At 34.4% G+C, this 16,886-nt stretch overlaps 1 protein-coding gene across 1 annotated transcript in view; it reads right to left on the bottom strand.

The window, feature by feature from the left end:
* The window catches only part of LOC149775050 (uncharacterized), a 30,262-nt gene extending 13,615 nt beyond the window's left edge, over window positions 1-16,647 (bottom strand). The window contains exons 1-5 of the mRNA XM_089944331.1: window positions 16,514-16,647; window positions 14,552-14,851; window positions 10,669-10,890; window positions 9,294-9,453; window positions 7,895-8,958 (exon numbers count right to left, since the gene is read on the bottom strand). Of these exons, the coding sequence (XP_089800457.1) occupies window positions 7,895-8,958; window positions 9,294-9,453; window positions 10,669-10,890; window positions 14,552-14,833 (1,728 nt within the window). The 5' untranslated portion in view covers window positions 14,834-14,851; window positions 16,514-16,647. The remainder of the gene's footprint in view (window positions 1-7,894; window positions 8,959-9,293; window positions 9,454-10,668; window positions 10,891-14,551; window positions 14,852-16,513) is intronic.
* Window positions 16,648-16,886: the final 239 nt, after the last annotated feature.

Here is a 16,886-nt window from a genome sequence, read left to right as displayed (position 1 = left end):
TTGTCACTCGTTAAACTACGATGTTTTTGTTATCACTATACGGTATTAAGCTAGCAAATGAAAATACCCTCCATGTGATTACATTTACGGGCATCGATTGGCATATTTTATAGGAATAGATAGAGGGAAAGCCATTGAAACGTAACAGTTTGTAACCATACAGCAACAATAAAACGGTTTTAATGTGTACCGATAATAACATTAAGTACCGAGATAATACAACGTTCAGGGCTACTGGCTGTCCTCGCCAGGGAATGATGGAATACACAGGACAGTGGTTGTACTTGAATCTGTTGATTTGCCTTTGATGATATTTTAAATAAATGAGCTGGTGATAATTGCAGATTAATTTAGCCAAATATTATTAGTATATGATACCTTACGGATATTGTATTCCTTTTGGTGCATGCAAGAACAGAAGCTTAACTATTTGTAGCTGAATATTATATAAATTTGTATCAAAAGATTAATGCAATGTCACGTATTAATTTTATGATACCTGACTGCGTAATACTATTCGTTTGGATCAATTTTTACGAATTCACAGAATGCCATTTTCAAACAAACGGTTAAGCTTTTAAATAAATAATGCTCATATATGAAGAGATGCTTTTTTTGTCGCATTTTTCGTCATTGTCTTTTATTATTTCACTTTTTGCTAGCTTGCAGGTTGTGCTTTTCAAATAGGCCTGAAACAGTTTAAAATAAAGTAAATATCTAAACAGATATTAATTCATTCTGTATTCTGGTCATTATGTTTGATTATTTAAAGCCTCACTCTCTCTCTCTCTCTCTCTCTCTCTCTCTCTCTCCGTGTCAATGTGCATGGGTGATGTGAGGATTTCTTTTCGTTATCGATAATGTAATAAATTTGGAGTATGCGCATTTGGTCATAGCGCCCCGTTTTAAGGAATTAGATTTTTGTGATTACTTGTCTGATTATTGGAATTCGGTGCAATAGAAATATTCCTTTGTCCGAAATAATTAGCCAGTTGCTTGGAGCAAACGTCACGGAGTAAAGTGTTAGTGAGTTCCATGATACCATAGTTAACTTTTAGTGAATTCAGGTCCAAACCGAATGAGTGTCGATAGAATAATAAAGTCCCTACAGAAATCTAGTGGTGTACCCTGGTGGTGTGACTGCAGTGGCAGTATTTACAATAGGAAACCGGTAAATTACACAATTGAATCAGTAAGAATGGACTAGGCAGATACTGTTTATGTCGCCATGGTGGCAAAAGGTGATGCAGTTGTACTGGTGAAAAGTGCCTGGAAACCATAGTTTGACTGGCCTAAGGTGGCGTAGTTAAAATAGTTCCCTGTGTTAAGGGACAGTTGCATAGTTTCTACGGCGCGAACTGCTGGCGGTACGGAAACCTAACGAAGAGAAACCATGCAGATGTGTGGTTGATAGATTTGATACATATTTGGCAGTTTGTGAGATCTGTGGTCTTGCATTGATTAGAGTTAAATTTATGTATAGAATGGACATGTCGGGTTTTCTAATTTACAACTGAAGTTGTATTGAAGTCTTTGGAAATTTGGGGTAAACTTACAACTTCTAGCAGGAATCGCGCCAGGGTTTGACACCGCTCGGTAAAGTAAAGATCCCTGGCTTGTAACAATATATAACTTCTGGAAATACTCTGACAATGTAATGGGAAATTTCTATTTCTGGAAGATTCTAAGGTCAGAATCAAGACTATATCTTTTTACTCAAACCGAAGAAAACATGTTGAAAATTAATACTGATCTGATTATTAAACCACAATCAATGACAATGGCAAATACTTTATTACAATCGGGTTACAATATGTAACAAACGAGGTAAAGTATACGTATCTCACTTCGCATGCGAGTACATCAGACATTGGAGATATGATTTTATTTCCTTCTTTCAATTTGACTCAATAACGTTTTGCAGTTTAACAACATTATTACATTATTACACTCAATTCTTCAATTGAATAAGAACGTATTGAAACTTAAATACATGTATATTGATATACGACAGGATATAAATTATATGGAACACAAATTGATCTTTGTTATACCCATTACTTTAGAATGATTAACCTATAGTGCTTTTATCTTCCTCAATAAAGGAAACAAAAATAAACACATCGAGTAAAGATGAATAGAAATTACGGAAATTTTGATATAATAACATCAATAATTTTAGATCGATTTCTTAAAACTCCAAGTTACTCAGAACACAATAATTCTGTAAACTTTGCTACATTTGGTCTGGTATAGATGTGTTTGGGTACTGGTTGATTTATTTGATGTCTGAACTAGCTCCATTTAAGGGGATAAGGAAACTCACCTGCCACACAGTTTTTGAATACAAAGAGCACACAATATTTCATATCTAGGTAAATTTTCCCCATTCTTCCTTCACTATAAGTAAAAAATGAATACATATTCGAAATTGTATTATATTTTTCTTATATGTTTGTCTTTGAACAAATAAAATTCTTTTAAATCCGTTTTAAAATTTTTAATTTATCAGATCTTGTCGCGTTAATAATGGATGATTCTCATTTTTTTTGTATAAACTGATAATGAAGTAGCTCATTACGTATTACATCAAACCAGCATTTTTGGGGGAGAAGGTTTAAATTAACCCAAACAAATTGAAACCCACTTTCCGATAGGATGTTTTGAATGCTCTCAACCCATCTGATTCTGCCTAGACCGTTATTATAATCATGCAATAGCCTCAGATACATGATATAAGATGCTTGGTTTGTTTAACATTAATGTTAAACATTAGATCATATGTTAGAAAATCTAAATGAATCCGTTCCATAATATCTAATTTTGCATAATCCCAGAATTGCTCCGGTGGCCTAATGGTAAGAGCGTCGAACCCCGGCCGAGTCATACCAAAGACTTATAAAAAATGGTATTAGCAGCTGCCTCGCTAGGCACTCAGCATTAAGAGGTTCGTTTTAGGACTGATCGGCCTGGTGTCAGGACACTGTGACTGGGATGGACATCATGTTACATGTCTGCGGCGTGATACCCCAGTACTAGACATAACTATAAACTAACACACTGCAGACACCGTAACAGACTGAAAAATTATTAAAACTCTAAATCACACACACACACACACACACACATAATCCCAGATCTCAGCTGCGCATGTGGGAATTGTAACTGTTGTCATCTCAAAAATGTAAGCTGTCAATCAACAGGGATTTAATACTCTCTTCTTATTAAGGGGCATTATCACCATGACTATTTTTCCATTTATAACAATGTTAATCAGTTTTTCCATAAGCCTCTCCCTACTTTATCGAAAGCATAAGAAGAATCAAAAAAGTGCTAAACGATGGTTTATGTCTTCTGTTTAAAAGATCTATTAAGGAATACAATGCAACAATATTATCAATTATGGTTGTTGTTGTTGTTGTAGGTTTTAACGCCATTTTTCAGCACACGATAGGCTCTACATGGCGGCGAGTATTAATGGTGGATGAAGAACCCGGGGAAAAAAAACGAAAGAACCACCGACCCACGAGAAGCAACTGGCAAGCTTTCTCACATACCCACATTAGCCAAATACTATCAATTATGGAGTATTCTTTACAAAAACATTCCTAGGCTTGAAAAGGTAAATTGTTTTCTTCAGGAAAAAGGGAAATTCTATTGTTAAGAACAGCGGTAAATACCTTACCAAGACAACTTAACAGAGTAATTGGCCTGTAATTGGTAGAACATGGTTGATTTTCCTTAGCTTTATATATCAGTATAATCAACCGTTTAGTCCATGTTTCCGGAACAACACCTGTATTTCAAATCATCTTACAAAAATTACAAAACGTGGCAGCGAAACTTCTCGTGTACATTTCAAGTATTTATTGATCATATCTCCACAACAGGATTATGACACATTTTGACTCAAATGAGCACGCAGTCACCTCAGTGTGTACGGCGAAAAGTTACTACATCATGAATGTCAGAGAGAATAGGACAAAAATCATGAACAAAAACCTTCTAAAGCATAAACACATAGAAACCTTTTATATCTTTCGGCAATAGGGGGTCCTCTCTGTGATGGCGACTGAGAGGACCACACCAATACAAAAAAAAACATCTACATTGGTAACTAGATAGTTTATTACACCTACACCTTTACTTGTACATTTGCCTATTCCTTTGTCATATCCGATTCCTGTGTTAGCTATATACATATTGTAATTTCTACAAAGTTCGAACATGCGATTACTAGTTATTTGACCACTTTTTATCACAGGCATTTCTTTTCATTTGGATTTGATCAAGATTATCTGTGATGCCAGTATTGGTTGACATCTATATCTGATGTCCGGTTGTTCTAATCGCCTAACAAGAACACATGCTGAGTTTCATGGAGTGTGGGCAGTAATTCGCCCTCAAGTTTGCATCTATTGATTAGTATTTGGAACCCTTGGGATGTATATAAACAATTCCAAATATGAAATCATCTTTTGTTCCAAGCAATTCTTTTCAAACTTTGAACCAAAACATATATTCAGAGATGTTCGATAGCAGTTTTATGTATAGAAAAATTGATTTTATCACAGACAGAACTATGCCGCCCGAGGTACGTTTGATATTGTGTATAATTTTCAATCCTTTAATCTCATGATTTTTAAAAGAAATTACAATCATGAAGAAATATTAGTTAATGTATTATGATGTTTACACAATAAATGTCGCTGGTCAGTTAAACCATCAACTTGAATTTGAACAATGGTCAACTAAACAATACAGATATATATATATAGCATATAATCATTAAATAACAACAAACAATACAAATTAAATATACATAACAGCTATATGATTCAAAAATCTTATTCTGGATACAGAAAGAGAGCATTCAACTGGGTAGATTGACAAACACATTATGACGCTTAACAGTATGGTTAAAGAACAATAATAGAACGAGGAAGAAATTGAAAAGGATATAAGGCAAAAAGAAATCGGTTTGAACAGGAAGTACAAATTTAAAGAAACTAATAGAATAGCAATAATATTTGGCATACAATATAACAAATGTATATGATATATTCTTGTGAATGTTAACACTTGATCCTAACCATTCACTCCTCAACAAATTACGGTTTCCATTCTTTCAGTTGATGTAATCCTTCTTTTTTGTATAGAAGTGGCATATTTTTCAATATTATAATGACATCGAATAAAGTCAATTAATTTCTTGGGTAACTTCTCTGTCAAATATTTGCCTAGAACTCCAGATCCTTTTTTTTACATACGGGTTATTTTTTTCCAAAATTTCTGGCATCTTTTACATTTTTCAGAAAGTAAGAGACGGCAAATCCATGTAATTTTCAAGGCCATGATAAATTTACAAAGGTCAGTCATCTTTCGCACATAGGCAGGAACATCTTTTACTAACGATCCCTTTTTACTGCAAATCTCCTTGAGTTCCAACTTAATATTTCGACTTTTTCTATAATATGAATTTTGGCTCTGGATCGGATATATATAAATAATTTTAGCATGGAATTATTACGCATTTTTATACTGTTATTCTTTAAGTGTTAGAATACAATATATTTAACACGTTCCTTACTTTCTACTATTTATTTTAATAAATTTGTTTTCATTTTCTCAGTTAACAGAAGATGTGATGCCTTATAATGTAAAGACTGTTACCACTGTAATTTAAATCCCTGATGCCATGTTTTCGGCCATAAATTTGCTACTACTATTCCAACTTTGGGTCTTCGTCTGTGCAAAAGAAAGAAGCTATACAAAAAGTTTAGTAAAATCAACAAATAATTTATTTTTCTTAGTTACAAAGATAAACTTTAATATATACAAGCAGGTTTGTGAATTAAATCTCAAATAGTCCTAAACCTTAAAACAAGTCCACTAGTATAGAATGTTCCGAATGAATTCCAACAGTCTTGAATGTCTTGATCAACCAATACTCTTGAATGTCTTGCTGTGCCACAATCCAGAATGCCTTTGAAAGAATTATCAATAATCCCAAAGTAGTGTTTTAGTCCAAAAAGTCAGCGGACACTTTGTAATACCAATGAATAGCTTAAATAAATAATTAATCTTGAATTTTATCTGAATACAACTGTAAACTATTCCAGAGACTGACCATCAAATTATAAAGGAAATTATGGTCTTGAACTTACATTTAGTAAACTTCTTGTTTACCACTTATAATTATGACAAACGTCAGGTTGGCGAGAACTCCACAACCCTTAATTATGGTTAGAAGTTAAGCGCACAATATAGATGTACATAACACCACCAATAAAAACAGCTTTCTATTTCCGTAATGTATGTTCAAAGACCAGGAATAATACCAAACGTTCTTAAAACTTGTAACACGACATTTACTGAAATGAAGGTGCCATTGAGGATTAATACTGTGTCATCTGCGAACTATCATGTTGCATATTCGATGTTGCCAATCATTAACCATTTAACGTCTGTATTGTTTTGCTGTTTTTAAATTAGATAACTAAACTTTCTGCATATAACATGTGTAGACTGATTCACTTTCTCTGTATCCTCCAGTAATAACAACAATTAAGCAAGACATCCATGTTGAACTGTTGCAGTGATAACTTGATTAAAGGTTCTAATTAAATCCTGTATCATCTGACCAGAGTTAAAAAAGGAAAGGAATGTATGCAAAAAATACGTCCAAGAGACTGAAATGAAAACCTTTTGAAAGTTAGCAAATGTTAGTACTCCAGGTATATCACTTTCGTCAGTATTCTGTATTATAGTATATACTGATCCTGTGATTTATCCAGTATAGACAATTATAAATATACACAGATAGAACGGAATGTGCTATCCCTGATTCCGGAGGAGAATGCTTGATAATAGTAGGCAGAATTAATATTTAATACAAATAATACTATCATACAGGTTAGAGAATTTTTAATTCGTACTCTACGGAAATTCGAAACCAGGTAAACGGCACCCATCGCCTTGCTTGCACACACCAGCCCATATTCAATCACGACTAAGCACACATCACCACAAAATGATGCCGCAAAATCGGTGTTATATGCTCTCGTGCGTAACAGACACACTTGCACGACGACCTAGTAATTAATTCTCATCTATCTACACAATCATTCCGGATTCCTATGAAAGAAATCAAGGTATATAGAATTAATTATAGAGAATTATAAATATACACCAGACAGAACGGAAAGTGCTATCACAGGATTCTGTAGAATAATACTTCATAATAGTAGGCAAAATGTATGTATGTATGTATGTGTATATATATATATATATATATTATATATATATATATATATATATATATATATATAACTTTGGAAATCAGAATTTATGTCCCACATTTAGGAGATACGTAATATACTACGTTTTATAATCTTGTTTTGGTCCATCCTCCTTAGGTATTGATTATTCCCTATCTTTAGGTATGCATTATTCGCTATCTTTAGGTATTAATTATTCCCTGTCTTTAGGTATGGATTATTCCCTGTCTTTAGGTATGCATTATTCTCTGTCTTTATGTATGCATTATTCCCTGTTTGAGTGCCACTGCTAAGTAAGGTCCAAGATCTTTCCAAAAGCATTTGAAAAATTCACTTGTATAACCATAATGTTTGGGTTAGGCTTACATTGTTCTTCTTTTCTCCTTTATATATGGTGCAATTCTATAAAAATCGTACCTTATTTCCTGTCATCAAGGTTTTGGATGAGCAGATTTTATTAAAACGTTGGCAATTTAGAATACAACGAAATCAATGTATAGTGTATATTCCAGATGAAGCTGTCTTTCATTCTAGTTTTAAACAATATTTCTAACCTTGAATAGTGAGTATAGTCAAACATAAATAGTATGAGGCACTGAGCGTCTAAATAGTCATTGGAGGAAGTCTAAAATAGCAGTAGATTTTAGACCCGTGTGAACTTCTTTTGCTTCCATTTCAATTTCAGTTCCTCCAAATATGACGCAAACAGCGACGTGTCTATCCTTTAATGGTACAGATCTGTCTAAGCCAGAGATTGACACACACCCGACTTGTTCACATCCTACATCTGTTATATACATTGGTGATGCCTTATTTGAAACATATATGGGGAAAGAATATGTATCTTGATCTTCCATATTTAGTTTAAATATACCTGCCTCTCGGCGCTCGTTCAATTTGACGCTTTGACCGGCCTCAACAACCTTAACAAAGACACCGCTACACAGTGGTCCCACGTCGGTTTCTTCTCGAAACTCCTCTCTGTGTATTCCTTTTATGAACGGTTTTGCTCCCGCAATACCATACGTGTACCTACATACACGCTCTACAATTGCACCCTGGTTATGACCATATATAACGGCTCCTTTAAGTACAACCGAACCAGGCTCTTGTGGGATGATGATGCTGATTTTTGGGAAATTCGACATCATAGATTCTTGAAGCATTTGACATTCAGAAAAACCTCCAACCATTATGATGGATTTCACGCCTGTCAGTTGCTTTTCTTGAAGCAGAGTGCGTACGAAGGATGTTATATTTTGTACAGGTTTACGAAAGAAATCTTTATAAATTGCAGCATCTACTTTGATCTTGCCATGAGCTATTTTCACCTGGTTTTTGAACACGCTTGATTCACTGATAAATTCTTGAAGTGTTTCCCCAATCTCGTCTTCGAATAGTGTCATCAGAGACACTGGAATTCGAACAGCGATCATGGAGTCCTTTCGTGACTGTATTTCTCTCTTTTTCACTTCAAACCCTCTAAACATGTCCAACAGATCGTCGGTGCATTCTGTAGAAAACTTTTGGAAGACACTGTATCCAACCAATTGAATAACGAACTGCTTGAAGGCTTCATCAACAGTAGTTCCTCCCCATGGTCCGCCACCTGCCTTGAAGAGCTCTTTTAATTTGCCTCCACCGATTATCTCATGCACTGTGATATCTACAGTTCCACCTGCAACAGTACGATTTGTTTATTCGAATTATAGTTTAGCGGGATATAAAACAAAAACGCATATACGCAGTCTAACAAAAATAATAAATAGAATAATGCCCCATCGCAAAGAAACCACCAAAGAAAAAACAATTGAAACTAACTTGAAACCTTTGCATGAAACTGTTTGCTCTGATTTAAGGATTTTCGGCTAACACGAAACTTAAAGAATGCTCTACACATGTACCTAATGGTGTCTTTTTCATGAAATAAAGACAATTAGAGAAACACAGAGACGACCGGAAGTAAAATTGATACTTGAAACATAAACATAAAAAAGTAAGAAACAGTTATACCTCCCGCATCCAAGACCATGTATTTGGATCCCTTCTGAAACGTTTGCAACGTTGATAGTGACCCAGTGATTGTGAACTTCTTCACTGGAAGATAGTTGCACAGCAATGAAGCTGCCTCCGGTTCCAGTGCTATACACAGATGTTGGTTTTTAATGCCGGCCTTTTGAAATCATAAACAAATATTTCATGGTATAAACATTCTACAAATAATATTTTTGGTTTCGAACAAGTTGTCTAATGCAGGTTCTGTATGAATATTCCTGAACGAGAGACAATTAGAATACCAACATACAAAACTATCAACTAAAGCGTTTGGACGAGAGAATTTTGACTCGTCAAATATTTTGCATGTTATAAACTTAGATATTGTTGATGACGACCGTCGCAGTCTCCCTACATCAGAAGGAGAAACCCGATTCGTCGGAACGTTCCAACGTTAGTGTCCATATCTATCAATTATTGTAAGATATTTTCGGCGCACACTGCATGCCTGTTTATTAGAAATATCGAATTTCAGTAAAACTTGACACAGTGGATAGCCAGGGTCATGCGTAAAGTCTCAGGGTATCAAAGAAAGAAACAAATATTAGTAATACATTTCCTACGAGGAAGAATCTGCATGGTGATTATACTGACTTGGGTCTTTAAACCATGGTTTTCTTTAAGGAAATCGAGCTAAGTAAGCGAATGAAGTTAGACGTGGCCCCTACTAAGATTATCATTTCGATATGATTTATATGTATTGGAGAAAACACTATAAAAAATTACAACTTTTAGGTTATCGCTAATCCCAAACTGCTATCATGTTTGGAACAACATCGATGAAAGAATTCTTCGTAGAAATAACCAGAAGCTCTTTCAAATGTTTTAGAAAAACTAAATGATGAATCCACTGTGTTCTAACAGTTTTTCAGATATAGTAATCTCATGTTTTTGCTGTAAAATAATAAGACTATTACTACTACTACTTGTAATAATAATAATAATAATAATAATACCATTCCGATACAATTAAAGGTGAAAGCAAAAGTATTCACATAAAAGTATCTTACACAGATAACCATCTACATGGTTTCACTTAGACCTCTCTTTGCCACATTCATTTGCTTGTAATTTGCCCCTATCCGCAAAATACAATTGTAAATATGAGTCTTACGCACATGATTTCATGCGAAATGCATAGACCCTGGTCTATCTACTCAACATGCGATGACAGACATAGATCTCTCCTGTTCGCAGTTGGGTGCGTGTTGTACATAAATATACACAATAAATTATTCATTAAAGTTTGACGTAGACCTGCCACCACCTGTCGACAAGAAAAAAATCCGTAACATCTGGATTACAAATTAATTTCTTTTTCTACATATCTTACTGTTACAGCCGCATGCCTCATGAACTGCTTGGCGGACTCATTCCAAATCGCGGGAACAGTCAACACCCAACAAATATCGCGGTCCTCCATTGTCCCGTCTATCTTGCTTTTAAACTGAAGCAAAAAGTCCTCCTTCATAAATTGTATAGCTCGGGAAAATACCGTAATGGCTGGTAGTGGTTTACCGGTAATATCTTCCACCATCGTCTTACGGGATAACTCCTGTACATACAACATTGAACATTTTCAAATAATTGCAATGAAGAAAGTTGTTGCTGTTGTTATCTACTTGAGCTATTATTAGCATACATGAGTCTTAATCGCTTATTGAGATACGAAAACAATAATAACAATTAAACGTGAAAATCTCCAGACTGGCTCTACTCAGGAGTTTTCGGAACATAAATAAAACTATTCGACCAATTAGACTGTGATGACAATTAGCAGAAGGTACAGAAAAGTAAAACACTCAACTGTCATTTATTTTCAAAACATAAATAATGAAACAAAGCTTCATTGCATTGAATTTAACCTTTTTTCTGAAAGTTGATTTAACTATTTTATAAGTCTATAATTAAAGCAACAATGTCGACATAAATAGATAATTTGTTTATATTAACATGTTTTCATGGCAGAAACATAAGTTAAAAGTAACTGTATTACGAAATTACATAAAAGAAAATGAAAAGGTTTACCTTTAATTTCAAGCAGCAAAATTGATATATTACCATTCTTTAGTAAAGATGCTGATTTACATAGTGCAGATGAAATAGCTGCTTTAGGCCTAACCATAGGCATGGAGAAATATAACACTAATCTTAAATCATTCAAACAATTGAAATGATTATAGGAATGTCGCAAAATGTTGAAAATAAAGGTATAGTTGTTGATGGATGTCCTGCTGGCTTGGTGATCATATATAAAGTCAATTTGTAAAGAACAATGCATTGTCTGAATGTTTTATACCGTTTTATAAGACGCAACGAAGTTACACCTCTTCGTAGACAACTGATAAAAAGAAGCATTCAAAACATTTTACTGCGATTTCGAAGTCCACTTGCTCACACAAATATCAATCATTGCTTGGAAGAAATAAGAAGGAAATAAATAAAGTGGAAATGAAAGGATTGCAAACCAACCAATCTTTACATTCGCAAAGAAAACATTATCACCTTAATAAGAGTTATATCTGTTATGTGAAGGACAAGTGGCAGCAGACATTTACGACATGCATACAGTTAAAGCAACGACAATTAATTAATACAAGTTCAATTTAACAGTTATAGGCGCACTTCATTTTATGGGAGAGATGGGCGCATTTTGCTTTGAAAACGTTCCGACTGTTTCTTTTTTAACAACAGCTTACACTTAAAATGCACTTTCAACACTTTCTAACTGGTTTCGCAATACAATACAATGCAATACAATACTATACTCTACAATACAATACAATACAATACAATACAATCTTTTCTTTTGGTACATTCATCAATTATAGTCTCATGTTTTGGTATCTATTGATCAAACGATTCCAAACTGTCTAGTTTTGACATCTGGATATCCTTGCTGAATTTGATTGGTTGTCTGACGATAACGGCTGATTCTCTAATGGCTCTTTACCATGTGCGTATGCCGTTTCTTGTAAAGCACTTAACATATCTCTTTAACATGAAGTGTTGACAAATTCTTTTGAACCAATAAATTAGAATATATATTTTGCAGCTACGTGTGCTTGCGTCACAACTATTATTTTGTGTGAAGTTTCAATTTTTTATTCTGGCACTATGATACTTTCAAATTACTAATTAAGATCACGTGAAGCTTTTAATTTGCATTTATACTTCGGTACAATTAATTTGACATAAAAGATAGTTTAATGTTGATGTCATCAGAAATAAACAGATATGAAAAGATAAAATAATTGTATTGGACGTGTCTGAATATCTTCAAAACACAAGAAAATTAACGTAATGTAATGCAGTGTAAATAATTTGATAAAAGATAATGCCTGAAGTGTGTTCTGATGCAAACTTCATAAACTATAAATACATATTCATAGTTCGTTAAAGCCTATCCGTACTTTATTATCTGGCAGTCTGTAAGTCAGTCATTTCTGCAATATGGTTTGAACCTAACTGCCATGAGGGATTCGATTCAAGGCTCTTTTACACGATAAATTGGGAAGGTTTTGTTACAGCAAGTTTTTACATCCAAGGAGCCGAAGTGTTGCTTTTTAGTCCAAAATTGTAACAAAAACCGCAGACTTCTCTCCTTAAAAGATTATTTTACACGTCTGTATAAGACCATAGTCTATGATAAAATATTCCAGCAAATAAATATTTTGAGTTGTATCTGCAACTACATGAAAATGGGAAACAAATTTACACTGTTGCTGATTGTTCAGACCAGAGTCGATAGTAAAAATATTTATTTAGTGAAATGAAACATTGTCTCAACACTGCAATTAATTTGTCGGTCATAAGTGTAATGATCTAACGGTATTTAATTAATTCATAATTCTCTACATTGTATTCACTTTAATTTAAGGTAGCTTTGTCTATTAAACTTAATGATTTGTACAAACAATTGTTACTGGTCTAGTGAATTTCAATTTTTAATATTTAACTTTCTCATCTCCTAATATAGATTTGTTCAATGCCAAACAAAGAAGGGGGACAGCCTAGGTCCATTTACAGCACTTATATTCATTACATCAATACATTTACTCTAAGGTTTCCCGACAACTCAGCAGCAAGGCTGACATCAGTTCTATACTTGAATCTACATTGGAAATATAATATCCATAAATGAGTCGCTAGGCCCAGTGCATTAGAGGGAAAAATAGCAGCGAGGACCCTTTAATGAAAATTTAAATAATGTCAAAAAAATCTGCCCTTTTTATTTCTTGTTGTTATTGTTGTGGGTATAACGCCATTAATCAGCGCATGATAGGCTACGCATGTCAGGCATTATAGCTGGTGGGGAAGAACGCGGGAAAATCCCGATAAGAACCATCGTCCCAAGCTATTGACAAGCTTTCTCACATACCCACATTTGTCCGAGACTCGATCCTACGCGGGCAGACCTGAGATGTATTGATCGGTAAAAGCAAGCGCTTGAGACCACTCTTTTATGCTGTCCATGTGTCAGTAATAAAAATGCAGTACTATAAGTACTTGTATCAGTGTGTCTTTGGAAACGTAAGTTGTCATTGCCCGTAAAACACCCAGGCAGAAAGTTTTATGAAATATTATTTTCAAAATCTTCGAAATATACTTTTGAAAATATAGCATTCATTCCCCTCTCAACTAAAGCACTGTAAGCATATCATTTTAAAGGCTTTTAACCTACAACGAAACTATAGTATCCGTGAGCTTCTAAACCATTCATGCTTCAATTTCCACAAAGAAAAAAAAATTTAACAGTCTGTGCAAACTGCTTTATCATATTTGCTATTCATACTACCCTAAAACACACTAATAACTAATAACTATACAAGAAAGCAGTCTGCAGCAGAAAAGATGTCTTTCCCGAAACTTGAAAACATTTATATAAAGTTTCTCTTAAATTAGCAAAAATTCAAGCACACAAATCAAAATATTTTTTAAAAAAAACATCGTTTTTATAATAAATTTATTAAGTACGTATACAAAATTGAATGAGACTCTGTCTCGTGCTAGAAATTATAATGCACAGTTCCTAATCGAATCTTTGCATATTTCTTCTCAATACAACTTCATCTCAGTTCAAATTAGGCATGTCTACTAAACAGTTTCGTGGACACGGCAGGAAAAAAAGAAGCAAACATACAAGCCATACAATTAATGAGTATTGACATAGGGATTACACGTACATAGGGATTATCCGTACATAGGGTACTTACCTTGTTATTGAAAATCTTCATTTTAAATTTTTCGAAGTAGTACCAACATTTGTGCTGTCCTTCCTCCACGAGGTCAGCGTATCGATCCTCCGCTTCGTACCCAAAAGCCTCCAGTGTCTTCCCATCAGGTCTGATTAAAACGGTTGTAGGTACTTTCGGCGAGAAATGTTCCCCGCCAATCCATTGGCGGACGTAGATCTTGGTAGGATTCTCTTCATATTCATGTCGCATTGAACATGCCCAGCTGGAGTAGGTGGTACCAAAGTCGATGGCAAGCACCATAAATTGCTTGTCATTTTCCTAGGGATGCAGGGAAACATAGGCAGAATGCATAAATGTATATCTATATTTTAGTTCGTGACCTTCTTACTCTTTACCCCCTCTCCCTTTATGCATTGATTTGTTTATATATTTATATCTCCATTTATTTATTTATCTATTGTTAAGTTTAAAAACTGCTACTGAAGACGAGTTAATGTTTCCTTTAAATACAGTGTCTGACTTTGAATCAAAACTTGCGGACTTGGTACTTCTATAATATTCTTTTATTGCTTACTCCATATAAGACTGTTCTCGTATAGTGTTGTCTCGTGGGATACTGTGTCGGATCCCACGGCGGCATCACTAATATTCCACCAGACAACAATAAGGAATAGAAAACATTTAACAGATTTAACATATCACATGACTACATGTGACGTCACATATTATCCGCTCAGGGTAATAATACCATTTGCAAAAGCTGTAATGGTTATTGTTAGATATAGTAACTCGGGGTAAAGGAGAAAAGTATTTTGTCCTAAAATAAATCACTGTAGTCCACCAATTACAACTCCAAAAACTATTATGGATTGTATATGATATTTTAAGTACCATCTATAGCTAAACCCGCATTATATTTATACATACCATCTTTTGCAATTAACTAGCAATTCATTAAGGCTTGTATTTCTTCTTTGCCCATGGGTAAATTTGAGAGAAACAGATTAAACTGTACATTTTGGATTACATGGTCATTGATGACATTTCTTTGATACGTTATGTAAATAATCTCTGTGCTACAGTTTGTTATTTTTAAGAAGACCATATCGAAGATTGGTTTTAGTTGATGAATGTTTCCTCCTATGAAAAATGTTATCATTACTATTATTATTATTATTATTATTTTTATTGGATATATTCTTTTAGTGTTGCATTCTATATCGTTAAGTATAAATACAGTGCGCGCAAATTATACAGATATATATGTTACTCTCTCGTTCGCTCATATATAACATTAGAGAGAAATTAACATTAAATTATATACATGTATGCAAAGAACTATGCATGCATACATATATACATACATACATTCATACATGCATGCATTCATGCATGCATACATACATACATACATGCATACATACATACATACATACATACAAACATACATACATACATGCATACATACTTACATACATACATACATACATACATACATACATACATACATACATACATACATGCATGCATGCATGCATGCATGCTTGCTTGCTCACTCGCTTGCTTGCTTGCTTACTTACTTACTTACTTACATAGGATGCGGGAGGTCGTGGGTTCGATCCCCGGCCGAGTCATACCAAAGACTTACAAAAATGGTACTAACAACTGCCTCGCTTGGCGCTCAGCATTAAGCGGTTAGTGTTAGGACTGGTCGGCCTGGTGTCAGGATAATGTGACTGGTGGGACATCATGCTACATGTCTGCGGCATGATTCCTCAGTGCTAGACATCACTATACACTGCCACACTGCAGACATCGTAGCGATATGACTGAAAAATTGTTAAGGTTACGTTAAAAATCCAAATCACACACACACACACACGCACACACACACACACACACACACACACACACACACACACACTTACTTACTTACAAATATGCATTACTTTTCTTAGATGTTATAAGTATGATACTCACTCTTGTAGAACAGTAAACAACCCATCTGGTAGATGTGCGTAAGTTTTCTTGTCCGTAAATACTTTCTTCGCCACCTAACAATGAACCAACATTGGTATTTGCAGTAGTACTGTCAATTCGGATTGTTCGTAACCTTTGTCTCTCCACCGAGCCAATGGAAAAAGTTACCATCATACACTCAACAAGAGTTTTATCATGTCAAATTCTGTTTCCGAAACGGTTAATACATATCTCTGCAGATTCTCCAGATGGCTTAACAATGGCTTGTATTGCGATCCGTCTTTAGCATTCTAAAGGCACACACTCTTAGGCTTAATCATGAAACGATCCTTACACTGACTTAACAATTTCATTTGTATTGTTGTTGGTGGTT

Source organism: Sinohyriopsis cumingii, chromosome 19 (assembly GCF_028554795.1).
Source record: "Sinohyriopsis cumingii isolate HCF-2022 chromosome 19, ASM2855479v2, whole genome shotgun sequence".
Taxonomy (NCBI): domain Eukaryota; kingdom Metazoa; phylum Mollusca; class Bivalvia; order Unionida; family Unionidae; genus Sinohyriopsis; species Sinohyriopsis cumingii.
Note: the sequence above shows the minus strand (reverse complement) of the source record. Positions and strands in the feature narration are given on the sequence as shown.